We start from the raw sequence: 26,556 nt of genomic DNA, 5'->3' as shown, positions 1-26,556 counted from the left end.
TGCCAGGCCTTAAACATTTCTCTATGCTCACTACGATGAACGGGATCCTAAACAACAAGACAGCTTTTAAAAAATCAAGACAGTGAAGCTGAGATGAGGCATGAGAAGCAATTATCCAATTTTAGATGTAGAAACCAGACATTGTTGGTTAAAACAGGCTACATTTTAATTGGTCGATTTCTGATTTCTAAAATACCAGGAAAGATAAAGTTTATTAAATTATTCCAGCTATGACTCGGTTAAGAAGCACTGTTTATAGTCCAGAATAGCACTTTTAACGGTTGTCGGAGGCAAGGCCAGTGTCAAAAGTCCAACTATGTGTCCACCATCTGTGTTTACTGGGTCAAAAACTATTTAGGGTCAACCGTGGTACAGATTTTTGTGCTTTGTCTGATCCAGCATGACGTATCAAAATATACTAGAAAAGCTTTTACATATAGGTATTTTGTAAAAAGGCCATTGCTATTTGTTTATGCACTCACTTACCACTTTATTAGATACAATTGTTCAACTCCTCATTAACGCAGATATCTCAATATCTCATAACTCAATAGATTTAGGCATGAAGAGATGGTCAAGACGACCGTGTGAAGTCCAAGCAGAGCATCAGAATGGGGAAGAAAGGTGATTTAAGTGACTTTGAAGGTGGCGTTTTTGTTGACAATGAGTTCCCTGTACTCAAATGGCCTCCATAGTCACCAGATCTCAATCCAACAGAGCACCTTTGGGATGTGGTGCAACAGGATATTTGCGTCATGGATGTGCAGCCGACATATCGGCAGCAACTGCGTGATGCTATCATGTCAATGTGGACCAAAGTGTCTAAGGAATGTTTCCAGTAACTTGTTGAGTCTATGCCACGAAGCATTAAGGCAGTTCTGAATGAAAAAGGGGGTCCAACCCGGTACTAGCCAGGTGTAGCTAATGAAGTGGCTGGTGAGTGTATATAGCATTGGACTGGTTATAATGAAATGTGGAAAACTCACTTTTTACACCACATTTTGGTTCAACAAGCCATTCAGATTTGGCCTCCCTATATTGTCACATGCTGACCTGTCAGAATATGCTGCCCAACATCTGGGTATATCCAAAAATGGCTTGAGAACTACATTTGCAATGTTTACTCACAAGCCAATCAAGGGAGTGTTTTGGGTAATGGGGCTTAGAGAAAGAAGCACTCAGAGGATAAATACAGATGTATTCAAACAGACAGTGTGAGAAGAATTATGTGCCTTTTCAGAAACCCAAAATACAAGTATAATCAGAAAATTAGCATAATATGTCCTCTATAATTGAGCAACAACCCACATATGACAAATCCCACCCAAGTGGCATTTAAGGGGCCATGACATCCTCTAATTCTAATGTGGGTGGATATGTGAAAATCTTTTATTACATTTCCAATAGAGTTCTGTGTTTTTATATTGTGCAACCTAACCTCAGTGCCTTTAGTGCAGCTGTCTCTGCAGAGGTTGATCTCTGGTTGAGAAAAGGCTTACAGTATGTGTCACAAAGGTCGGGAACAATGAAGATCCCCTATCTGCCCTAGTTCATGAACCATAAACAATGTCTTAAAACCTCAATACATAACAGATTCATAGTTTTAGGTTATAAAACTTAAGTCAATGGTATTTTTGAAGCAGCTGATAACCATCACTCTACATATAACTTGTAGCTCTTTATGTGACAGTGGTGATATCAAAATCTTCTCTTAACTGAAAGAAAGTTCAAGTGCTTGCAGGTCAAGGAGATAATCTACTTTCATAGCTGAGCTTTAGTTGCTATCTAGCTAGTAGAATTCAACCTTATCAGCCGCACAAAACATATATCACTGAGAGTTTTTCTCCCTTCTGTATTCCCATTTCCAATATGTCTTTTTACCATTTCCTGGATGAAACTTAACATAGAAAATTGTGAAGCTTCCTGATAATATATTGTTATGGCTGATGGTTTTAAATTAAAAAATGTTTTGTCATTTTGACATGAAATATCAAGCCAAATAACCATCAGACTCCATTGCTGCTGAATTTGGGAGAAAAAGAAGGCAACATATTTGGCAAATTCCGTTGAAATTGATTGATTTTATCTTTATCTTGAACCATTTGCAGTGTGACGGAGCTGTGAACACAGAAAATGTGTTTGTTGCGTATTTTTAAACTACATTAAACGATGCACAGTTGGTGCATAATTACACACATTTTCTTCATCACTTATGTTAGCATATGAGCTTTCAGGGGGGTTCAGACCTCAGAATGCTGACATGCAGTCAAAACACTGCTTTTGTTCTTTCTTTAACTCACCTACAATAAGTGAAATATTTACTCTCTTTTTTTGACAAATTCCTCAAATATCCTGGTGTAGGTGTCTATCTTTCCTACCTATTCTGCTGCCGTCTTCATGCCGGGCATGTAGCCTGCAGTAAAGCTAAAACATGAGCCAATAAAGCTAATTTAACTCCCTGTGTGCCTTGTTTTTCTCGTAGCAACACAACATTGTTGTACACCAACTGACTGTCGGAAGATTCACTAGCCTGTTTCTGGCTCTAGACTCTGCAAATCTAACATCACACTCGGAAGATTCCACTTGCTACCCCCAGCCAAGTGAGGAGGCCAACACACACACACACACACACACACACACACACACACACACACACACACACACACACACACACACACAAATACTAACTAATTCAAACTCACATGCAGCCACAAAATCACATGTTCCTCAATACACATGCGGGCACATACCCACACATGCTTTCATGCTGACTTACATGTGCACACACACAAACACTCGCACAATCCCTGCTGTGCCCGTAAAATCAGCATAGCTCTCAGAAATTCCACTAACACCTCCCACCCCATGTGGACACACACACACACACACACACACACACACACACACACACACACACACACACACACACACACACACACACACACACTCCTGTGAACCCACACAATTAATGTGAAATCACATCCATCTTCCACCCCTCTGCTCCTCCCCTGTTCTCCATTACAAATAGCTGAGGATTGCATTCTCTCCCTCTGGCCTTGCCTGATGTTGTTTTTACATGTCTTGTTGTGTGCAATACTCTCCCTTATGTAAGACAAAATTACCCAACATGAGTGTTATTCTCAGTGGGGGAGATAGCACTGGTGCATTCCAAACTCAATGAGAGATGGAGAGAAATTGAGAGAGAGGTGAGCGAGGGATAATCTTCCTTAATGATTATTTTTATGGCAGCCCGGCTACACTAGATGGTCTTCTATGAAGATGGATGGAAAGGGGGGTACGCTGCAAAAGTCATGAGTCAGATTCAAACTCACGAGCACCTGCTGAGCTGACATGGCGCCTTAGAGTCAACAGACTTAAGTGGATTATTTCTTTGCAGATTTAACCCCCACCTCGGCATGAGCACCAAGGATTCCTTGATAAACATTGACCAAAAGATAAGGAGGCTGTGTTTGCAGTTAAGATCCTGTTTACCCTTTAAAGAGTCACAGGGGCCTGTAATCTGGTCCAGCATACATTAAATGAAATAGATTCTAATAACCTCAAATAAAGCATTATCAAATCAAAATGAAATCAAACTTAATTATACATACACAGGGTAACTCAAATTGCTTCACAAACCAAACACATAAACAATTTACAATAAATAAAAACAATACTATCTCCCCCTTCCCAAGTAATAACCAGAGTAAAACATAGCTTTGTGATTAAAAACCACGCAGGACTGAAATGATAAAAGAGTAACAAAATAACCAAAAAAGGAATAAAATAAGAGTACAATTAGAATAAAATACTAATCAGTTAAAAGCCAAATTAAAAAGATTGATCTTGAGTTTGCTCTTAAAAGTATAAAGGCTGTTAAATGAGGGAGAACATGTGAGCACCATATAGGAAGAGGGAAGGCAGGGAAGAGGATAAAAACAACTAAGGGACAGGAATACAACAGGAAATGTCTGTCAATGGCTTTTTGTTTCTGATGCTTCATGCACTGCTGATAACAACTGACACATTCAGTCCTTTCTCCTGAAATGCTCTGTGAAAGTCTTTGAAGCGCAGTCTCATGGTGGACCGTGGTGAACCTTTGGTCTCTGCAGAGAGTCAGCAGCACACACAGCCTCGTTACCAAACAGCTCACAATCCACAAGGGCCAAACCACATTGGTTCCAGCTGGGTCATGTTCCTGCATACTTCCATACATGTGATCCGAAGTGATATGTCCTCTAATCAAGTTATTCATTGTCCTTGCAATCCTCCATGAAGGCTTCTCACAGACCAAGCAAGGGGCTAAGACGCTGACAAAGACAGAAACTCTATTGATAAGGCCGCTCAAGTAGAGCAGCTCTTTAATATAATACTGTAGCTTGATTGTGGGAACACTGGCAAGTGCATATGAGGTGTGGGACAGACACATGTGTGGAATTGGAAATATTCCATGGTTATGGGATGATTTCCTGCAGGGTAAGCATGAAACCAGTGGAAGAATGCTGGTGGTATTATAAACGTATACTGACCATTTAGCCATTGAGGATTTTTGGTATAATAATCAAAAAATATTGAAAATGATGTGTACTGTATGGGGCGACATTTGTTTAACTTCTTGTTTTATTCCCTGTAGCTTCACTGTTTTTAGTTCTACACTTGTTTACAGCCACAACTGCACTGTAAAAATAACATGGGCATAGTCACGCTGACGTCCCCATTGGTTTTGAAGAATTTGGGGATTGCCATCTTTGTTTTAGCCATGCTGTTTATTTGGAACAGTGAAACAAGATTGAAATGCTCGGATAAACCTACTGAACGCTACCTGCTTGGCCACAAACAGTAAACAGGGAAAGTAAACAACTTGCTAGTGAACATTGTCAAGAATTTTAACAAATACACACTCAGAGAGATATTCCTCAGGAGTTGTTGGTGAACTCAAAGGAAAGTGATAATTGGACACACATTGTTCATGTTGGTAGAACCACAACTTCAAATGAGTGTACATTTTTCTCTGTTGGATGTGGAAATAGGCAACGGATTCCCTTTCACCATAAAAGTTTTATAAGGAGATATGTCAGTGTTGTATAAAAAGCTTGTTCCACATCTTGAAGTCACCAAAATAATACAAGTTAATGAATGCAGGCTTCAATAAAATACATATCTGTTAAACAAAAAGGGTAATCAGCATGCAAACATCAAGGTTCAAAAAGTACTGTTAACAGAAAACATATTTATGGATTTGCTGCAGTGATAAGATCTTAAATTATTTCAGCATGGTTTCCTAATGGCAATGAGAGGAAGGAATTGACCTAAACTGCTCCAAATGTTACGGCCATGAACTATTTTGAGCCTAATGGCCACTGAAGCATCAGCAGCCAGTCAGTCCCATCTCTCCTGTGATGCCGGTAAAGGAAGCTGCCACAGCTAAGTGGTGTAAGCAAGCTGAACAGCCTTCAATGTATGAAGAGGTAGAAATTATTGAATAACTGAGTCAGGGATAAAAGGACTGCTTGTTCAACCCAGCCTAGCATCTGACTTGAGAATGACATGTGGTCCAGAAGTGCTAATGCACGTGGTCACAAGGCATCGTGGTGTTTCTCTTTTCTATCTTTGGTATGATCTGTTATCAGACTCCATATCCAGAGCGTTGTGAATGTCACTTTTAGCAACACTGATTATGATACACATTTACATAAAAAGGGATACAACAGTAGGAAGGGAATCATCATCATCTTTTACAAGAAATCAGGCACATCTATGCGGCTCTGGGAGAAACGCCTTCACATGGCTTCTCTTTTAATTTGAAACCTTCAATGTGCTTTTTAATAAAAACAGAATATGGAGCTGCATTTTCGTTGTAGCAACAACAAAAGGACCCCTCTCTCTGTTTGGCTTGGCGTATCGATCCCGTCGTCACCATCAAAAACTCTTCTCAGAACATATAACACAGGTCTCGGTCAAAGGCCACAACCCCAATGCAGGGCCTTGTTTGCACATTACACACATTACTTATAACGGAATACATAGCTTGATGAATGAGCTCCCATGATCTTCCTCACAATCTCTCATTGAGCAGGCATGTCCTCCTGAAGGGGGGCTCAGCGGTGAAAAAAGAGGAGAGCATGCGTTTTAAATTAATCAGTCCTTCTCATTTCCCCCTCTCCTCCTCGGCAGACAGACCTCTCCTGGAGGGGGGTCTGCGGCAGTGGGGAGGGAGAAAAAAACACTGTCATCTGTTTTCATGGAGGTGGCTGAGGCCCAGCCTCTAGCTGTGAGTTGGCTTGGACAAAGAGAGATAGGCTAAGGAATAGTGCAGTGAGGAGGAGTATGAGGGGGAGAGGAGAGAGGAAGGATAGAATATGGAAAGGTGCAGGAGGAGGGAGGTCAGGGGAAGCAGGGAGAGTAGGAATACTCAGGAGAGAGCAGGGGCCACATGCTAAGAGTTGGGTCTAGATAATAGCCGAGGATCATGGGATATACTGGCCTCCTTATGTGTACAAAGGCAGCTCACAGATGACAGTGCAGTGGCATACCGGGCACCGATCCAGAGCTTCATCCCTGCTGGGAAGAGTCTCTCTTTCACTCTGAGTGTCCCTCGCCGACTCTCTCGCACAAATTCACTACATTTCTATTTCTCTCCATTTCACTCCCTCTCATCTCTCTATTGTCATCTTTCGTCCCATGTTATCCAATAAACTCTCTCCCTCAATGTTTTTCTTGACTGGCTCTCATAATCAAATTAGATGTGCTCCAAGCAGTGGGAGGAAAGACTAACTCTCCGTGCAGACACCAAACAGACAACGCCCTTCAACTGACATTTGTTTTCTCAATAACTTGTGGTTTAGGCAATGTTAGGAGAATGGTAGATGTCACACTCCCACACAGGCATGTGCACACACACATGTGAGTATGCATGTAGCGTAAACAGAGTATTAACTAGGTTTAAGACAATGACAACAAACACAGAGTGCGGCTTTTCCCAGAGGTCTATGAGCAGGATTTCTCCCTGAGACCATTGTCTCACTCTTGTTTACGACCGCACCTGACCTTGTTGTCACATGTTTGTGACTCTAGCTGGTAGGGAATTTAAACATGCGGATGTTTGTGTCAGATAACAACTTCTACATTTACATCTCATCTCATATCGTTATAAGGGTTGGTTCATTTGATTTCATTTAAGCAATGTGATGAATAGAAGTATATCCCTTTCTTTTCAAGTACCTGTCAAGTGAATTCATCTTTTAACAGTTAAGTGAATTTATTAGCTGATTATTGGATAAGCTGACCATCAGTATGAATAGAAATGAAATAAAATGACAGCTTTTATTGTGGATCACTTGTTAAAGTAATTGAATGTATAATAATAAAACCAATCACTTTAGCTTGCTCTTCTGAAATGCTCAAATGTTCTGCTTTTCCTTTAAATGTTATTAAATCCTTTGGGTTTTGGACAATTGGGTATTTATGATGGATATTTTTATCATTTTCTGCAATGTCATTGTCTCATAAACTATTTTAATAATTAAAATGAAGTAGTTTCTTTTAAATTGACATCAATTATTATTGTGCGGCCCAATAACCCATGATCCTCCCTGCTTCCTATTGGATCAAGGGGAAACCCTCTCTCTCGTATTCTGTCCGTCACCTGGTTAAGATCATTAGGTGTGTGCCTTTGCTCTGCTGCAGTACTGATCATTATCCATGCTACCCACATGCCTAACCATTTGCCGCCACAGCCACTGTTTATCCAGCCCACCAAGCACATGAGCAGCCATAATGACACTAATTGCCCAGGAGCTCACACTTTTCCTCTGAGTGGTTGTGTACTGCATTGTGCCTTTAAGAGCCATCTGTGATCCCGTCTTAAATTGATCTATCTTGCACATTCCAAAACTACAAAGGGACGGGCGAAGGCAGCGCACCCATTCATAAATAATGTGTATGGAGTGCGGGGGATGTGGGCTACTGTTTCTTTGTGTCTGTTTAAGCAAAGAGTCAGACCTCTGGAGGGCTGGGGGAGAGAACCGACTCATAACATCTGACCCCAGGGCTATCTAACTTCTCTGGGTGAAGGTGAAGAAAACGCTGCCAACACGGACTGACATATTACTTTAGTCGAGTGTTTCTACCCTCTTTTTAACTTCTTCACACTTTATATTTACTTTCATCCAAATGTAAAAAGTTAAATGAGGCCAGAGAGTTCTTTTTTTAAAAACTCCTTTACAATAGCTCCAGGAAATATTAGTTAACAGCCCTTTTTTTATGATTTATAATTATTAGTCAATTATACAGGCCGTGGAAACTGAAAATGAGTCATTTTGTCCATTATAAAGGGAGACATACTGGGAAAGTAATAGTACGTTTTTGATTTCAACTTTGAAAATGTTGAAGGAATTGTTCCTTTATTTGGATATTTATCTGGGGGTGATTATTATTATAGGTATTATGAGAAAGTCACTATCATACGCAGGCCAGGAGGTAGTTAGCTTAGCTTAGCCTCAAGACTGGAGCTATGCCAAAACAGCTAGGTTCCAAGGCTAAAAGATAAGCCCAGACTCAGTAACAAGGCTAACCAATTACCGCATATCATTTTTCTTTAATACCCAGTGGAAATCTTTATGAAAACTACTTGCGGCTAATATTCCACAGAAAACAGCGGCCTTGTGCCACGACCTTCCAGCTCGATCTCCTTAGTATCAATACCCTTAGTTAAAACTTAGAATTTATTTAGCATTTTTCACAAAATCTTTAACTACTACATCAGAAGTAATAATGTCCACTCTGCCTTGCAATTGTCTGAGCTGTGCATGATGTTATGTCTATTTTAATAGCAACAAAAACAATCCACTTTGAAAGAACTGCAACAACAATTAGGTAGGCGTCTCTAAACTCATTGGCTTTTCTTGCTCTGTGTGGAAGGTAAACACATTATAGACAATGATTAACAAACAAGAATGAGCCGTTACAGCTGACTTTTGCCACAGTCAGACACATGATCCAAACACATTGCAAAACATATCTTGTCATCCGCTGGAAATAAAATCATAGTGTAGGTTGATAATACTGTGCACTGCCATCCACAGATGCGTTTTCCCAAAAAGTTGTATTCAACGGGCTGGAACTGCCTTTAAATTGCCCACTCTGTTATTTTAAGATTGCAGAAAGATGAAGGGAGCACAGTAGCTCTTCGTGTAGAAGGTTAATGTGTCTGTGCTCACATGTCGGATGTAATTGAAGGGAACAGCTTATGAAAATGAAGTGTCAGGGATGAGGTCTTTAATTAGACCAAGATCATGGACAGAAATGAATTAGAATCACCACTCTCATTGCCCACAGCAAAGCTGGAGAGGCACGACAGTGAATACATGAAGGAAAACTCTAATATTTCACATATAGTGTTACCGTAGCAATGGGGTTTTGAGGGACCACTGCTCCATCTTGAAGGGCCTCACTTGGACCAATTCTATTGTGGTATCTTTACACCATTATTTAACACCGTGTTACTGTATCTGATGCCTGTTTAACCTCATTGAGTCATTGGGCTCAATATGTGTGAAAAACCATGTTAAAAGCTTAATTTAGCCTAGATGTGTGCTGAATAATCCAGCATAGAACTACCACGCCATCTGGTGGTGAAACCAATGCTTGAAAGAACAAACGGAAAAATAGCAAATGACAGAACAAAATTATAAAAATAATCTTAATATTTTGAAGGTGTAAAATTTAGAAATGAATAAAAAATAAAATAACTGGACGATATCAAATGATATGTCCCAAAATAAAAGTGTACTTATTCCTATCTGAGGGGAAAGGAGGTAAAGCAGTTGCAATATAAAGAGTGCACATGTCAGTTTTAATAACAATATGATGAAAGTTAGGTAGGCTGCAAATCTAAAAACAGGTACAATGTTGGCCTTTGCAATGCCACAATCAGGTGACCAGTAAGGGACATAACAATATATTAATAAACAGTACAACGGTGGCAGAGATACTAGGTGGGCTTGCACATAGATATATATGCAGTAGAGAATCAGATATGAGGTAAAGGTAGTGGGAAAATACATGATAAAAGTGTCCATATTATAACATTAATTTGCACTTGCTTTGACCTTGAATCACTTTATCCACTCCAATACTAACGACGTCATACGGTGAAGACATTATGTCGTATTGGGTCAAGTTCTGCCCAGAGTTCAGTCTCTCAGTAACCTTACTCTGAATGCATGCACCTGATTGGTTGATCCTGTGGGGGCGGGACACTAAGGCTTGCCTGAGAGGCTGCAAAGAGGACAAACAACTAATGACTTAGCACAAATACGGAAGGAAATAACTTGCAATGGGACAAGTAGATCTGTCTGTCAGCTACACGTGTTTTCACTGCAGCAAGGAAAGTGGAGACTGATTCTTCGTAAACAGAAATAGATTTAGTAGCTTTCAGCAGTCAGTTACTGAAACCAAACGCTATCGTCTTTCTCTCAAGTCGTTTGGTAAGTTTGTGTGGGTTTTTTAAGACATGGTTTGCTAGTGAGTCAGTAAACAGGTTAACATGCTAACAGGTCACTCGTTGTTGTCTACAATCTTGACAATTAGCTTGCTAACATAACTGCTAGCTAGCTTAACTGTAGCATGTTAGCTGTATTCTGTACAGGTTGATATACATGTACCTCTGTGTAGCATATGTATAACATTCAGCCTGCAAAACTGGTTGTGCAAAGAAGGGGTTCTTGCTGTCGTTAGTGAAACAATCAATCTTGCATAAAGCATATCTTTCTATAAATATATGTATTGTATGTTTTACTGACTGTTAATACTTGGTCTCATGATGTCAACAAGTTTGTTGGACTGTAAGAATGCTCACAGGAGCCTCCTCCTTCATAGCTGCTTGTTAATCGTGCTACTGGTATTTCCCGCCATTTCTTTTCAGCTCATATGGTTTAATACTGCTAAACTTGTCTTTAATTGTTAGACAGTATCTGCTTTTCAAACGCGCTTTCTTTGGATTGACTAGTGTAACGTCACCATGAGTTGTGTGTCATTGAGGGATGCAAATGTAAACACGTGTAGTCCCCCTGTTCCAGTTTAACTGAATTCCGGTTCAACTGGTTGAGTTTGTTTACGTTTTCGACTCCTTGAGCGTCATATGACGCTATACGGGCCGAATCATATGTGGTTGCCAGGTTAGTCATTTTCACCTTACTTGTGTGTCTGAAGTGTGACCAGACAATTTTTTTTTTAAACACCTCGGCGAAAAAACGTAAGCATCACTTCATGTAAATGTGCATGTGGAGGTCACCTACAGACAACAACACAAATATGCTGGCCAAAAATAAAATGAAAATAAACAATATTCATGCTCGAGCGACAGGATTCGAACCCGTACATTTGGGTAATATATATATCAACCATGAATGTTACTCATTACGCCCGACCGCAAACAACGCCCTGCTTGAACCATGTGAGTGTTGTCAGTTCTTGTCAGCTGTTTACAATCACCGTTTAACATGGATGAAATAACCCCCACCCATGTTAACTGACTATAGTCACAATATGACACAGGCAGACGCTGCCAATGCAAGCCTCAAAAACGAATGCAAAAGCCATGTGTTACGGACAAAACACAAACATGGCCACCTCAAAGGATATTGCTTTGGTTTTTTTTTCCTAAAAAGGGGATATAGTGACCATTACAAAGCACATATCAAACGCTATGAAAATAGCCACTGAGATACGAACCCAGTCATGCTTTCAAAAGGTAATATTCCAATATTCTAAGATATGCTTTAGGACAGTTGTAAAACATTACAATAATCAACTTCAAGTGCTCCAAACTTGTCTTACCCATTGGTCATGGGTGTCATGTTCGCCACACACCCGACATAGCTCCGACAAATCATCTGCTGATTACAGATAGCCATGTTATTGGCTGAAATAAATAGCACTTGCATAACAACTGAAAACAAAGTAGAAACCAACCCGTTTCCTTGATGAGCTGTTGGGCTATGTCCATTCGCAGATGGCTGATCCCCTGCTCATCAGCCACCAGTTTCATCAACAATCGACAAAAAAAGTCCATACTTACAAGTTTCCAGAGTGTCTGCTTGTATTTCTTGTGCTTGTGGAAATGTAGGGCCGGACTGAGGTGGGGATGAGGACTGAGGTGAGGATGGGTCAGTAATTGCGGATGGGGAACCAGTTTGCCACTTGTGCGGCAAACGTGGTGTTGGCTCTATGGCCGAGTTGGTCTATATACTTTATGGAAGGTCTTGCCCTTCTTTGACATTATGTCAGCACTTTTTCCATCCATGCTGACGATTATAAATGGCCCGTCCAAACAGCTCTGTCTCTGTCTATCTATCCATCCATCCATCCATCTATCCACCCATCGCCACCTAATTTGCTAACTGGCTTCATCCAGTGATCAATGTCATTGTTACTGTTTTTTCCAAAGTGTTGGGAGCCGTTACAAGTAAATAGTCAATAAAGAATATTCACCTGGTTCTTTGAACGTCTGAACGGTAGCTCAGGCCATTAGCGGTAAGGCAGTGGATTAATACCTTTTGAAAGCATGACTGGGTTCGTATCTCACAGCGGCTGTTTTCATAGCGTTTGATATGTGTTTTATAATGGTCACTATATGCACTTTTTAGGCAATAAAAACCAAAGCAATATCCTTTGAGGTGGCCATGCTTGTGTTTTGTCCGTAACACATGGCTTTTGCATTCGTTTTTGAGGCTTGCGTTGTCAGCGTCTGCCTGTGTCATATTGTGACTATCACCAGTTAACATGGGTGGGGGTTTATTTCATCCATGTTAAACGGTGATTGTAAACAGCTGACAAGAACTGACAACACTTACATGGTTCAAGCAGGGCGTTGTTTGAGCCGGTTGGTGGCGCAATGAGTAACATTCATGGTTGATATTGCCCAAATGTACGGGTTTGAATCCTGTCGCTACAGTATGAATATTGTTTATTTTCATTTTTATTTTTTGGCCAGCATATTTTGTGTTGTCTGTGGTTTTCTCGACATGTGCATTTTACATGAACTGGTGATGTTAACGTTTTTTCGCCTGGGTTTTCTCTGTCTAGTCACACTTCAGACACACAAGCTACGTGAAAATGACGAACCGGGCAACCACAACATCTGGCGGAAAAGGTAAACAAACGCCACCAGTTAAACCGGAATCCAGTTAAACTGGAACACCCCCTCTGAGTTTCATGAATCAATAATGGGACCCATCACCAGAGTTATCTCGATTGTTATCAATGATTTCTTATACTGATTTCAATTTGTGTAATGTTTGAGAACACAGGAATGCTCCAAGGAAAACTGACATATTTTATCAAATGTTTATGTGAAATACTTTTCATATATAAAAGGGAAGTTGTATGATCATTATACCTGTTCATGAAACCGATGGAAACTTTTAAATACAAGTATTCCATTTTAGTTCACATGTACTCGTGTTGTCTGTATTGCATCAGGTCCTCAGCTCACACACATGTGGTAGAACAGGTTGGACACGTGTCCTTTTTAAGCGTCATGTAAAGCTTTTATCTTTTGTTTTTAGTCTTCACAAACCACCATGAAGTACATCCTGGTAACCGGTGGTGTCATATCTGGTATTGGTAAAGGCATCATTGCCAGCAGCGTTGGAACAATCCTCAAATCCTGCGGGCTTTACGTCACAGCCATCAAAATCGATCCGTATATCAATATTGATGCGGGCACCTTCTCACCTTATGAACATGGTGAGTTGTTTGGTGCTCAACCATCAGTTGGATTTCCTTTTGTAGGTGTCATTAGATAAATAAATAGATATAATGTTTGTGTTGTGCAGGGGAAGTTTTTGTTCTCGATGACGGTGGGGAGGTGGATCTGGACTTGGGGAACTATGAGCGTTTCCTGGACATCCGTCTTACCAGAGAGAACAACCTCACGACTGGAAAGATTTACCAGTCCGTCATCACCAAGGAGAGGAGGGGAGACTACCTGGGCAAGACTGTACAGGGTGAGTGAGTGCACATTCTCCAACAATGGAAATGCTTCCTCTAGCTTCCACTCTCACCTGTATGTGTTTTCCAGTGTATTTGTAGAATGCAAACTTCACAAGCTTGTCCAATGCAGTGGTTGGTTTGAAATGACTTCTGTTCTATGTATCTCTCTCCAGTGGTACCACACATCACGGATGCCATCCAGGAGTGGGTGATGAAGCAGGCCAAGATCTCAGTAGATGATGACGGTGTGGAGCCACAAGTTTGTGTCATAGAGGTTCGTTCTTGTTTTAAAGTGCACATTTTTAAATTGACAAACTGGATTTTGCATATAAAGTCAAAAATGTTTGCTTCAACATTTCACAGGCCACTCTCAAATTATTTGACCTTTTTTATAGTGGTATTTAAGGGTAATAACGATTTTATATCAAAAAGGAAACCAAGCATGTTGGTCCAAGCACTGGAACATATTGGCACCATTCAGGGAGCTGAGAAAATTGCTGAATTCACACAAATTGATCCACCAGTGAAGCAGAAAAATAAGCTTTATTTTCACTGAAAAACCAAGAGGCTTAGAAATTGATTTGTTGAGGAGAGTCTGTAAAACCTTTCTTCTTTTAGCCCATATTTCTGACCATGGGGAAATGGTGTACAGAATAGCAAAACAGCTTTTATTTATAAATTATTGTTTAAAAATATGTGCTGCAAAAGTATATATTTGTTGGTACATGTGCTGCTGAACCTGGCCAACACTTCATAAACAAACCTGAATTATTACGCTGCTTCCCGCATTTCTTTCTTTATGGCATGAGTCAACGCCTGTTTGACAATTCTATGTGCTCAGTGCAGCGGTTTTCATTTTGTACTCTCCAGGGAGTGTTGGTTATGTAAGCTGCTGAGAAACACCTGTGTGTTAGTGCATGCAGTTCTTAGTTCTGAACAGGTGTTTGTGTGTTTTACAGCTGGGAGGCACTGTGGGGGACATTGAGAGTATGCCCTTCATCGAAGCCTTCAGGCAGTTCCAGTTCAAAGTGAAGAGGGAGAACTTCTGCAACATCCACGTCAGCTTGATACCACAGGTACACTGGTGAACACGCGTGTCAAATTCTGGTTGTCTGTCACACAGTAGTCCTACATTTTGATCTAAATTTGCTTTTGTGTCCTCAGCCCAATACCACAGGAGAGCAGAAAACCAAACCGACGCAGAACAGTGTCCGAGAGCTCAGAGGCCTGGGCTTGTCTCCAGATTTAGTGAGTCAGTTTACAATAAGTTGTTTAATTTGGCACTTCCTCCTGCACCCCATATATAACCGGCCTGGCCTCCACTTTTCCTGTATGGGTAGAAATCTATATCCAATAATTCCTGCTTAGATATTCATCTCACAGCGATCTAAATCATATCAGACATCCAATTTACAATTGCGTTTATATTGGAACCTTTGAGGACCATACCTTTTTTTTATATTGATATCAAATTGATTTATTTTTTCAGATTATGTGCCGCTGTTCTACACCCCTAGAAACGTCTGTCAAGGAAAAGATCTCCATGTTCTGTCATGTGGAGCCCTCACAGGTACAGGAGTTTAACGTGCATCACTGGGAGCTCTATGTGAAACATTAGTTATGAACTAGTACAATTCATCTGAAGGTGTGGTATTGTATTTAGTTATACAAGCTTTGTAAATTGTTTCCAGGTGATCTGTGTCCAGGACGTCTCCTCGGTTTACAAAGTGCCACTGCTGCTGGAGGACCAAGGTGTGGTGAGCTACTTCTGTCAGCGGCTGAGCCTGCCCATCACGATGAGGCCCAGGAAGATGCTCACAAAGTGGAAGGAGATGGCTGACAGGTGAGCAAGATTGTTCTTGCACCTTTTTATTTTGTCTACAGTTCTATAAAAATTATATTGTGTTTTTGAGTCTGTAAAGTTATGCACTAGATCGCTATTGTGAATTGTTTTCTTCTTTTTCAGAACTGCCCGTCTCTTGGAGCATGTCTCCATAGCTTTGGTGGGGAAATACACAAAGTTATCCGACTCCTACACGTCCGTTATCAAGGCCCTGGAACACTCAGCCCTCGCTGTTAATCACAAACTAGAAGTCAAGGTATGGAAACGTCTGACATTTGTATGTTGGTATCATTCACATTTGTATGTTGTGTCATCACATTTGTATGTTTGTGTCATCACATTTGCAACAATGCTGAGCAGTTTCATGTTGAATGTTGTCACAGAGTGGCTGAATGCCTATCATGTGCTCATATTTAAACAGTTGTTGACTTTTCTCAGTGCAAATGATGCTGTTTGTTGTTTTTATTTTCATTATGACAGTACATAGACTCTGCAGACCTGGAGGCTGCCACTCAGCAAGATGAGCCTGTGAAATATCATGAAGCCTGGCAGAAACTCTGCAGCTCTCAGTGAGTATCATATGTAAATACTGAGCTTTAATCTCTGCTGATACGACGTGATTATGTATGCCACAGGATGGCAGCAGAGTCCTGTCATACCCAGTGGGTTTTGTAGCTTCATAACATGGGATGAATTTGTTTTAAAGCTGGTATAGCATAATCAAATTATGAGCAATCATGTCTTGCCACGTAGGTTCTCACAAAGTTTTCAAATATAAAAAAACATGCATGCTTGATTTACTTATTGAGCTAGCTTACTGGGTTGAAGACTGATATTTTGCTCCTAGACTACAGGTGTTTAAAATGTTTATTGTTTGCCTGCAATGTAATCAGGACTATTATGAAATGAACTGAGGCTGTCACCCCCTCCCCTCCCCTCCTCTCACAGCGGTGTATTGGTACCAGGGGGTTTTGGTGTGAGAGGAACAGAAGGCAAGATGCACGCTATTAACTGGGCGAGGGAAAAGAACAAGCCATTTCTGGGTAAGAGGTTCAAAACAAATTTCATTATATCCTACCTTTCATGCTATTAGCAAACCTGATGAAACTAGACATGTTTACCTTTTTTAAAATATGTAAACAATTCTATTATGCAGCCTCATACAGCACTGATTCCAGGAAGGTCTTTGCAAAGATTATTTTGGGGCTTGTATTGCCTTTATTAGTGCAGTTGAATATAGACAGGAAAGAGGGGTAAGGGCCATAGCTACATGGAGGTGCTCAACTAGGTGAGCTATACACACCCCTCCTACATGTAATATGAAGAACACATTGAAAAATATAATACATATTCTACCAATTCCGCAAAATAAAGGAACAGCTGCCACAGTCTGCTATATTCTTGTGATGAAATGTGTTATATGATGTATACATTGCTCACTTTATCCATAATTCAAACCTGAAAATGCTGCATCACATAAGCTGTAGAGGTTTGAAGTGTCTTGAGATCTTGCAATGGCTTACTCAGTTGTCTATTGTTAGCAAGAAGCTACGTTCCACAGGCAGTGTCCATAGCTAGCCCAGCTGTACAGTTCAACAAAAGTCCACTTCAGAAACGTTGTTGTAATAAAGAACAATATAGGAATCTCCGTTTTATTACTCGGTTTCAAAGTTATAATTTGCTTACAAAAAATATGGCTGGCTAATACACTTGTTGTAACTATTTACTATTCACTAAAAAGAAGGTAAGAAAACTGTTTGCCGCCACAGCTCTCAAGCACTGTCCGCACGCTCCCCTTGTCCACAGAATATCTAGCGCATGTATGCGGTCTTAAAGGGGAAGTACACCTTTTTATCAACATGTACCAAATCATATAAAACATGAATTCTAGTATGCTTAACGTTTTTAATGACCTTCAAAATGAAATGATGTATCTTTTTAACACATTTTAGTCATGTTAACTGTAGTCATCACTATGAACTGTTCTTTCGCCTCTACATAAGCTGTATAAATGATAGAGCAATTCATTTCTTTGACGTTATGGGAAGGGAAAAAAAAGTTGAATTGCTTCCAGTTAAACACTTGTAATGTGAGTCACAAAAAAGGTCACACCTTTTTATATATAAGCACTTTATAATCGTATGAAGAAGTTTAGTCACTTCAGTGGTTTTGCACAGTGCAGATCTTCGTCAGTCTTCCCTTTTTTTTTATATTACTCATTGCGAGTATCCTGCTGCTCCTGTTTTCTGCAGGAGTGTGTTTGGGCATGCAGCTGGCAGTGTGTGAGTTCGCCCGCAATGTCCTCGGATGGGAAGGTGAGTGAGTGCACAGTTGAGCTGATGCCACTGTTACAAAGATCAACATTTGACTCCTATGGTTCCTAATCTAATGATGAAAGAACACAGACCCGATGGGAAGTTGATTTGAGCTCATATCAGCTTCACTTATCTTTTCCAGATGCCAACTCGACAGAATTTAATCCAGAATCCAGTCACCCCGTAGTAGGTTATCTTTCTTTCTTCTGAGCCTATATCACATCCCTCCAGCAGAGTCTTCACCAGAATGAGTTTAAACGTCCCATTTTATCTCGACAGGTGATTGACATGCTAGAGCACAACCCAGGGCAGATGGGCGGGACTATGAGGTTAGGCAAGAGGCGGACTATGTTCAAATCCAGCACCAGCGTCATGAGTATGTATCCTTCTTGAATGAATGGTACAGTGTTGGCTTTCTGTCTATCGGTTTCTGATGAGTGTTATTTCATTGTTGTAGGAAAACTGTACGGAGATGTGGAGTATGTTGACGAGAGGCACAGGCACAGATTTGAGGTAAAGCAAAATGTAGGGTCCGGGAGAGCAAAGCTAATGCATTCTTGGTAAATCTTATTATGCTGCAGGGACCCGCAGCTCCATTTAAAATGTTTCTGCTTTGCATGTTTATAGCCAGAGCTAGTGTTGAAGCATCAGTAATGAGATGACACTCTGACCTTATTTGGCAAAAATCTTTCCCGAAACCTTGAACCATTCCTCATTTCAGGTGAACCCTGAGCTGAAGCACCACTTTGAAGAAAAGGGTCTTCAGTTTGTCGGCCAGGATGTGGAAGGAGAGCGAATGGAGATCATTGAATTGGAGAGTGAGTGTTGTTTTTTTAAGCCGGCATCCAGAGGAGTGTCACCTAAAAGCTTTGACCGGGCTCATCTTTGGGATGTGCTCTGAAAACTCCTGTGTGCTGAAGCGTAATGGGTCTGTACTAATCCACTGCTCTCTGTTGTTTCAGATCATTGTTACTTTGTCGGAGTGCAGTACCATCCTGAGTTCACCTCGAGGCCCATGAAACCCTCTCCGCCGTACTTCGGTCTCCTGCTAGCTGCGGCTGGAAAACTTCCGAGCTACCTGGCCAAGGGCTGCCGTCTGTCTCCACGGTGAGCTCCGACAGCCGTGTGTTATACAGTCCATTTGCAAATTACAATAAGTGCAAAATAATTACTATAATTATAATTACTCCAGCAGTTCTTTGCTTGCATCTAAATTGTATTTTTCTACTATTATGCAGTACAAATCTAGATTGTCAGTGCTTTATATCAATCTTTTTCCCCTTGCACTAATTCAATGTAAAGGTTTCTTTATTGCAGTGGCATCAAATCAAGGAATATATTGTTCCATATTTAATCTGTTTACTGACATTAATGCTGATTGGCTTGAAATCTACCTTACCTTTTGATTGGGACAAACTGTACATTCTCCCCATAGTGTACAACCTAAAGACATCCCATTTTGCAGTATGCTGTTATATTGTTGACGCTTTTATGTGTCGTTGAATTTACTCAAATGTAGTTGACTCGTCAACCTGAACGGTAATTTACAAGCATATTTTTATTCAGTGTCATCATGGACTCTCTTACAGTTGCTTTACAGTGAGTGTTATTATTGCAGCTGCAATCACCATAAAGCAATCCCTGTCAGGCTTTACAGCTGTTCTCACTTTATGTGTTCGTCTTCTGCCGCAGGGACACTTACAGCGACCACAGCGACCGCAGCGACAGCAGCTCTCCTGAGACAGACCTCTTCGAGCTGAAGTTCCACTCTGCGTCCTGAGAACCAAGCATGTGAAGCTCTGTGTTCTTGTGTCACTCAAGCAGAGAAAACGCTGGTCTGCTGTTCACTGATGAGGCAAACCATGTATACCTCCTGATCGGACCGATATGTTGTATAATAATCTATACACTTATATTAAGCTTATATTGGATGTGTATAAAGGTAAAGGGATGTGTTGCCGTCTACTCTGTAGGTTTTTAGAGTTGCTGTAATAAGCAGAAGCCAGGGTGAAGGGTTTAAAGGGAACTGAAAGGAAACACATTTTTTAAATACCTGTACAAATATATTTGTAAGAAGGAAAGAAAATAACCTCGACGGTAAAGCATCAGCTTGACAGTTTACAGTTTGTTCAATTTTTGCAACTTTAACAATCATAAACCTTGAGGGAAAATGTAGAGATGGATAGTATATGTTGCTGCCGTTAGGAATAGAAACATCCTAGTACTAGGAGACAGTGGGCAGCTACGGTGTCCGGTGCCTTGCTCAAGGGGCACCACAGCAGGGCCTAGGAGGTGAACTGGGACCTCTCCAAGTAGCAGTCCACTTTCCATATTTTATGTCTGTTTGGGGACTTGAACTGGCGACCCTACGATTCCCAGTCCACGCCCCTACTTACTGAGCCACTGCTGGACATACCATTGTTACTCCGTTACTGTCTGTCTTCCAATTTCATTTGTTAATGTGTTTCTTCTTTTAGGTTTGATACCAGATTACACATAACTCTCAGTCAGAGTTACCACACAAAAGTGAGTAGGCTTTATGCCGTTAGGGTTTCAAATAGTCCTACACTGTATCACGAGCATAAGATTAAACTGGGTGACTGTGGGGTCTTTACTTATGGTTTTATTAAGGTGAATTAAGTAGACATCAGCAACTACATTTTACTCATTTTTAGCGGATTATGCACTTTAGGGTGTTATTTCTTCAGTTGTTCACCTTAAACTTGAACTCTCCACTCCTGCTTGCATGACTTTTATGTTTGAGACCTTTAGCTGGCTGACAAACAAAGGCTTTGAACTCCATTGGCTTTTACTGCCTCTTCCAGAGCTTACTAAAATGAAATGTACTGACTCTGTTATCTGAAGATCAGGTTCATTTAAAGTGACCTTTTCAGTCGGCGTATAAACAGAATAAAGAAAGCTTGGATATGAGAACCGATGCTTTAAACCTGAAAGAGAAACTTAAATATCTGATCTCCAAACATCCCCAGCAGCCAACTGTATTTGACAAGATGGCTCTTATAGCTCAATCATTGCTGCCAATGCTAAATCTGTTGGTGACCCAAATATGTATAAAAGATGCTGTATTTTATACCTATGACGCTCAGATGCGTGTGTGATTCATTGTGTGTTCATTCTGATTAAATATATTTTTATTCCTCTTGACAATTCGGCTTTTTATTGAAGTGGAGCTGAGAGTCATAGCAAGTTCTACTTTCTACCAGCGACTATGAGACCTTTGGTTTATATTAAATGTATAAAAGGAGGTACTTTGATACTCTTAATGTGTTTTCAAGAGACTGAAAGGCTTTGTATTCATTGATAGCAATACTTTTGATGCTGTTTGGCATTGGGGGAACTTGAAACTACTAGTGTAATTATTTTTTTCTAAACATTTAATGTCTATAAGATGTCTTATTCATTAAAGCTCACAAAAAAGCTGCAGCTGAGGTTCAAACAATGAAACCACAAATACTTGTAAAGTATTTAGCTGCTGTCTTGTGATGGCTGTGAAAAGCTCAATCAATGTGTGTGTGCTATTTGTTTTTTGAAACTATTGCATTTAATGACACCCCTGTGCTGTACTTAGTCACAATGTCTAGATTCAAGAAGTAGACATGCAGTCATTCCTAAGAATACCATTAAACATTCAGCAAACCCATTGTAGAAAAGCAGTAGCATATCCGGAGCCTTTCCTAGTGATTCCCAGGGGAACTGTATTGTTGTCAACTTCCCTTTTTCAGTTTGCAAGTTTCCCTCTACTCACCATAAAGTAAAGAACTGCTGCAAATCATGTGGGCAGACGGCTACCTACATCTACCACTGTCAATGATGTCATTGATAAGCCAGCAGGAAACAACAAGGTCTGTCTTGATATAGTATCAAATGCAACACTACTTCCTTTATAACCCCCCCCCTCCCCCATTACTCCCACATCTGGCCCTCCCATTCCACAACAGCCCTCCCCATATCGTTTTTCTGCCCCACCTTTTTTGTCAAGTATCAACAGGGAAACTTTAGAAGTACACTCCCCTTTGCAGCACACCCATGCACATGCTTTCAGTATCAGTCAAGATCAGCAACTCGGATGAGAACCGCAGCTGTACTATAGGATCTACTTTTGTGGGACAGATTTGTCCACATACCTGCTTTTCTGAAGAGTTTTTGATGAAGCACCATGGGGAACAGGCTGGGAGGCCTGTGCTGCAGCCCTCACCTGTATAGGAGTTTGAGGTGACTGTCAACAAGGACTGCTTTCTGCTGATTGCGAGATTCATAAGGAGTGGCTGCTGTGGGTGTTCTCAACATTTAGTCAAAGATAAGGAACCGACTGGTGGGAAGGTGATGTTGGATTGCTAGTCTCTTGCAGGTCATATTTCTTTTCAAAAACTCTAATGGTACCATGTATGCTGTTCAATATAATCCTCAACTGTTCCTGACCTGACTTGAAACCTCTTCTATAATTCCCACAGTGTACATCTTCTTTTTAACTCGACTTCAATACACATCTGAATCCCTACAAGCTGTATTCACTGTCATGTTCACCTTGTTTCTCCACAACCAGCAATCATGGATCTAACGTTGTGGCAGTACCAGTTCAGGATCATCATGCTGGGGGACTCCACAGTGGGCAAGTCCTCCCTGCTGAAGCGCTATACAGAAGACTTGTTCCTGGAGACCATCAACCAGACGGTTGGAGTAGATTTCTACGTTCACTTCCTGGAGGTGGAGCCGGGGGTCCGTGTCAAGCTGCAGTTCTGGGACACAGCCGGGCAGGAAAGGTTCAGGTGAGGACGCACTATGCTTCTTTGTATACGATAGTACTGAATATATATATCACAAAATGACTCCTGTGCATGCAAATATACTATCCATATAAACTACCAATGGTTTTTCCATTCACACAGGAGATGTTTATAAGTGTTTGCTTTCAGCTACCACTGTGTATCCACCCTGTCAAACACACAAGAGCAGTGTGTACGGAGATGCAGAACTGTATGTGTAATGCTTACAGTTGAATAGGCCGATCTTTGAAAGGGCTTTATTCTTCATGCTCAGCATATTTAAAGAAAAAACAAAACAAACGGTATAATATTTCCCTCCGTCTCTAAATTCATTAACTCAGTTCTCCAGTTGAATGAACTGTGGCAAATTGCAGACTGCCTGTTTGTGTTCACCTCCTCTCTGCATTGTGTCTGTAGCCAGCTTATCCCACCTGAGTCAGCTAAAAAGTCAGCCAAATCAGGTTTGTTTTCATAAATAATTAATGAAGAAGTATGTTTGTTTTTTTTACCAGCTGGCTCGTAGGAGGACTGTTTAACCAGCCCTTTGCTTTAGGTTAAACAGTCAGTGACTCACGGGGGAACTACATGCCTCTAGACAGTTTCCTGATTAGGGTGAGAGAATCACAGCTGTAATTCTTTTCTTGACTCTTTAATCAACCAGCTTATCTTAAAAAAAAGCTCAACTCAAACAGTGGAGAGCATCAGTTGATTATTAGATCACTGTAACAGGAAGTTAGTATCAAGAGTCTGACCTCTGCACCACCCAGTGAGGTTTTCATGTGTTGAAATTCCAACCCCTTCCCTTCTTTCCCTCATGATTTCACCCTGTGTCTCTCCTCTTTCCTCAGGTCGGTGACCCGTTCCTATTACCGCAACTCAGTCGGAGGCCTGCTGGTGTTTGACATGACCAACCAAGCCTCCTTTGACCACATAAAGGAATGGCACGATGAGGTGTGCGAGCGGGTGCAGCCGCATAAGGTTCTGTTCGTCCTTGTGGGACAGAAGAGCGACCAAGATGCTCAGGGAGGGAGGGTGGTGAGTCGGGAGCAGGCTGAGAAACTGGCCGGGCAGCTAGGGATGCCCTACGTCGAGGCCTCTGCCAAGACGGGTCAGAACGTGAGGGACGCCTTCGAGCTGCTCACTCGTCGGGTCTACCAGGGTCTGCTGAGTGGAGAGGTGGAGCTGCAGGAGGGCTGGGATGGAGTCAAGTGCACCGCACCACAGGCGCTTCAGGCACAGAGAGCCAGCCTGACACAGGCCGGCTCCGCCTCCAGGAAAAAGAAGTGTTGTGATTAAACCGTGGGCTGCTGGTGGTTTCCCAAATGCACTCATGTTACGTAGAACCAAAACCAGCCCCAGGAGGTCTGATCTATGCTGGACGTTTAATGTAACAACTTCATCATTAAAACCACTGAAGAACAATGCTTGGACATTCCTGCCGAGTTACGATTGAACTTTGGGCCATGATGGCAATGTTGACCAGTTGTTTGGTATATAAATGTCCGATAACTGAGAAGAATTGCTATTACGTTTTGTCTAGCATTCATTTTCAGGATTTTTTCCAACCCACTTTGGTGATTGCCCTTCTTTTTTATCCAACACCACCCGCAGGTTGACATGTTTTGATTTTTGGTGATATGTCTTAAGAATATATTGATGGAATATTTACTACAGGTTTCTAGGTTCCTTTTACTTTTCATCTAGCGCCATCATTAGGTTGAACTTTGCTTCATCAAAACTAAAAACATCTTCCACAGCTTTACTTTTTGGCTAATGCTATTGACATGTTGGAGTGCTAGGATGGTGAAAATGGTGGATTATATTACCCTTTAATCAGCAGCAAGCTAACATGCTGATGTTAGCATTAGTCACAATGCTGTTAGCGTCTTGTTTAATTGCAAAATCTCTAGTTGTTCCCTATTTATAGGACTTTTAAAACTTGACAGAGAGGTCTAGCTCTGTTTTGTGAGATGCTAGGCCAGCAGCTGATCAGCCAAACATGGACTGATGAGGTCTTTGCTTACCTGAGTTCAGCAGAGCAGGAGTTGTAATGAGGACATATTAATCCACCGTTGGTGCCAGTTGAGACTGCGTCACAATGGCATTCAATCTACAAGGGAGGGATACCATCACATCTTCTCTTCTATCGATGTTTGGACAATAGGTTGCCAACCTTGGTGTCCTGATTTATATCCGAGTGCTCAGAGTTTGTGCTGTGGTTACAATTTGGGATGATCTTATTTGTTTTATTTTTGCTTGTGAGACTGTACAATGACACTGCTTTTTTCTTCTTCACAACCCATTTGTGCACCTTAATCTGTGATTCTTGTCTTATGTTGCTCGTTCTGTCGATGATGGGCAGCTGCAGTGCCTTGGTGGAGATAGAGACATCCCCCGTATGACTCTGTGTGAATTGTGCTATAATTCTTTGGGCCTGAGCGGTGTTCTGGAACAGGCTTTGTTGCATCACAGCATGTTGAGAGTGAGGCCCTCCTTTTGTTAACATTAATTCAATTATGCAACTCTATGGGGCATTTATATAGTTTTTGTTTTATGTTGTGAGGTTTCCATAGCAATTACTGTCCGTCTGACTGACTGAACGGCCTCCTGTGTTTGTGGACTGATAATGCAGACCATTTGTTTTGCTACTCAAAGAAACCAGAGATTTATAAATGGGTTAACTGTGTGTTTGTAAAGCTATGTGTTCTTGGCTCAATGCAAATATACCACATGTAAAATGACCCTACACCCTACAAGTGCAAAAATATTTCCTTAAATGCAAAACTTTACTATGCATGTACAACTGTCAAATTTAGCAAATACAAAATGTCTCTTTTGATACCAGATCATTTGTTTATGTATTTATTTTGTGAAAAGTCCAAATCTGAGTACCATTTCTATAGTTGTTTTGCTGAAATAGACAAAGGTAAAAAATAAAACTAACAGGGTTGGCAGAAAAGAAGTAGCCATCATATACAATAGGATGGTATTAAATATCCCTCATTTGTAAAATAAAAATAGCATCGCATGAGAAGAGTGGGTAAAACTCTTACTCCAAAAGTTATTATCTTTTATTGGGAAAATGACACTCAACCATTTTGAATCCAGATCCAAATGCTTTAAAGTATCAAAAGATTGTGGCTGTTCTTCCTCCGCAGTCTGCGGAAGTTCAACATGGACTCCAGGATACTCTGCAACTTCTACAGGTGCACCATCGAGAGTATCCTGACTGGCTGCATCACCGTCTGGTATGGCAGTTGCACCGCCCTCAACCGTAAGACTCTACAGAGGGTGGTGAAAACTGCTCAGCACATCACCAGGACGGAGCTGCCATCCATGGAGGACCTCTACACCCAGTGGTGTAGGAAGAAGGCCGATAAGATATTAAAGGACCCCCATCACCCCAGCAACAGTGTTCTGTCTGCTGCCGCCTGGCAGACGGTACCGCAGCATCTGGACCAAGACCACCAGACTCAGAGACAGTTTTATACCACAGGCTATAAGACTACTGAACTCCTGAGCTCTGTGAATGTCTACTCACATCTGTTTATAGTACACATATCTATATATTATACATATCTGCCATAAATATATTTTTATACGTAATATATGCATCAGT

At 41.0% G+C, this 26,556-nt stretch overlaps 2 protein-coding genes across 4 annotated transcripts; both read left to right on the top strand.

The window, feature by feature from the left end:
• Nucleotides 1-10,270: 10,270 nt before the first annotated feature.
• On the top strand, nt 10,271-21,321 carry LOC134862171 (CTP synthase 1-like). 2 transcript variants are annotated; one of them, XM_063879918.1, is made up of 19 exons: nt 10,313-10,487; nt 13,087-13,153; nt 13,569-13,749; nt 13,839-14,009; nt 14,169-14,269; nt 14,955-15,071; nt 15,160-15,243; nt 15,485-15,565; nt 15,687-15,838; nt 15,962-16,094; nt 16,319-16,407; nt 16,787-16,881; nt 18,091-18,153; nt 18,296-18,339; nt 18,433-18,529; nt 18,611-18,666; nt 18,875-18,971; nt 19,116-19,260; nt 19,846-21,321. In XM_063879918.1, the coding sequence occupies exons 3-19, from the start codon at nt 13,584-13,586 to the stop codon at nt 19,931-19,933; spliced, it is 1,779 nt and encodes a 592-aa protein (XP_063735988.1). In that variant the 5' UTR covers nt 10,313-10,487; nt 13,087-13,153; nt 13,569-13,583; the 3' UTR covers nt 19,934-21,321. The 2 variants fall into 2 exon arrangements, with proteins under 2 accessions (XP_063735987.1, XP_063735988.1); XM_063879917.1 differs by lacking the exon at nt 13,087-13,153 and having other exon boundaries at nt 10,271-10,487.
• Nucleotides 21,322-22,176: 855 nt separating this feature from the next.
• Nucleotides 22,177-25,781, top strand: rab42b (RAB42, member RAS oncogene family). 2 transcript variants are annotated; one of them, XM_063879078.1, is made up of 3 exons: nt 22,177-22,494; nt 22,718-22,940; nt 23,786-25,781. In XM_063879078.1, exons 2-3 carry the CDS (start codon nt 22,723-22,725, stop codon nt 24,231-24,233), a joined length of 666 nt encoding a protein of 221 aa, XP_063735148.1. In that variant the 5' UTR covers nt 22,177-22,494; nt 22,718-22,722; the 3' UTR covers nt 24,234-25,781. The 2 variants fall into 2 exon arrangements, with proteins under 2 accessions (XP_063735148.1, XP_063735147.1); XM_063879077.1 differs by having other exon boundaries at nt 22,177-22,522.
• Nucleotides 25,782-26,556: the final 775 nt, after the last annotated feature.

The sequence above is a fragment of the Eleginops maclovinus genome, chromosome 3 (assembly GCF_036324505.1).
Source record: "Eleginops maclovinus isolate JMC-PN-2008 ecotype Puerto Natales chromosome 3, JC_Emac_rtc_rv5, whole genome shotgun sequence".
NCBI lineage: Eukaryota > Metazoa > Chordata > Actinopteri > Perciformes > Eleginopidae > Eleginops > Eleginops maclovinus.
Note: the sequence above shows the minus strand (reverse complement) of the source record. Positions and strands in the feature narration are given on the sequence as shown.

Coding starts and splice junctions, on each gene's coding strand:
- LOC134862171 (XM_063879917.1), top strand. CDS start 13,584: ATGAAGTACATCCTGGTAACCGGTGGTGTCATATCTGGTATTGGTAAA. Junction 16,882..18,090: donor AAAGAACAAGCCATTTCTGG/GTAAGAGGTTCA, acceptor TGTTTTCTGCAG/GAGTGTGTTTGGGCATGCAG. Junction 18,667..18,874: donor GGCACAGGCACAGATTTGAG/GTAAAGCAAAAT, acceptor TCCTCATTTCAG/GTGAACCCTGAGCTGAAGCA.
- rab42b (XM_063879078.1), top strand. CDS start 22,723: ATGGATCTAACGTTGTGGCAGTACCAGTTCAGGATCATCATGCTGGGG. Junction 22,941..23,785: donor GCCGGGCAGGAAAGGTTCAG/GTGAGGACGCAC, acceptor CTCTTTCCTCAG/GTCGGTGACCCGTTCCTATT.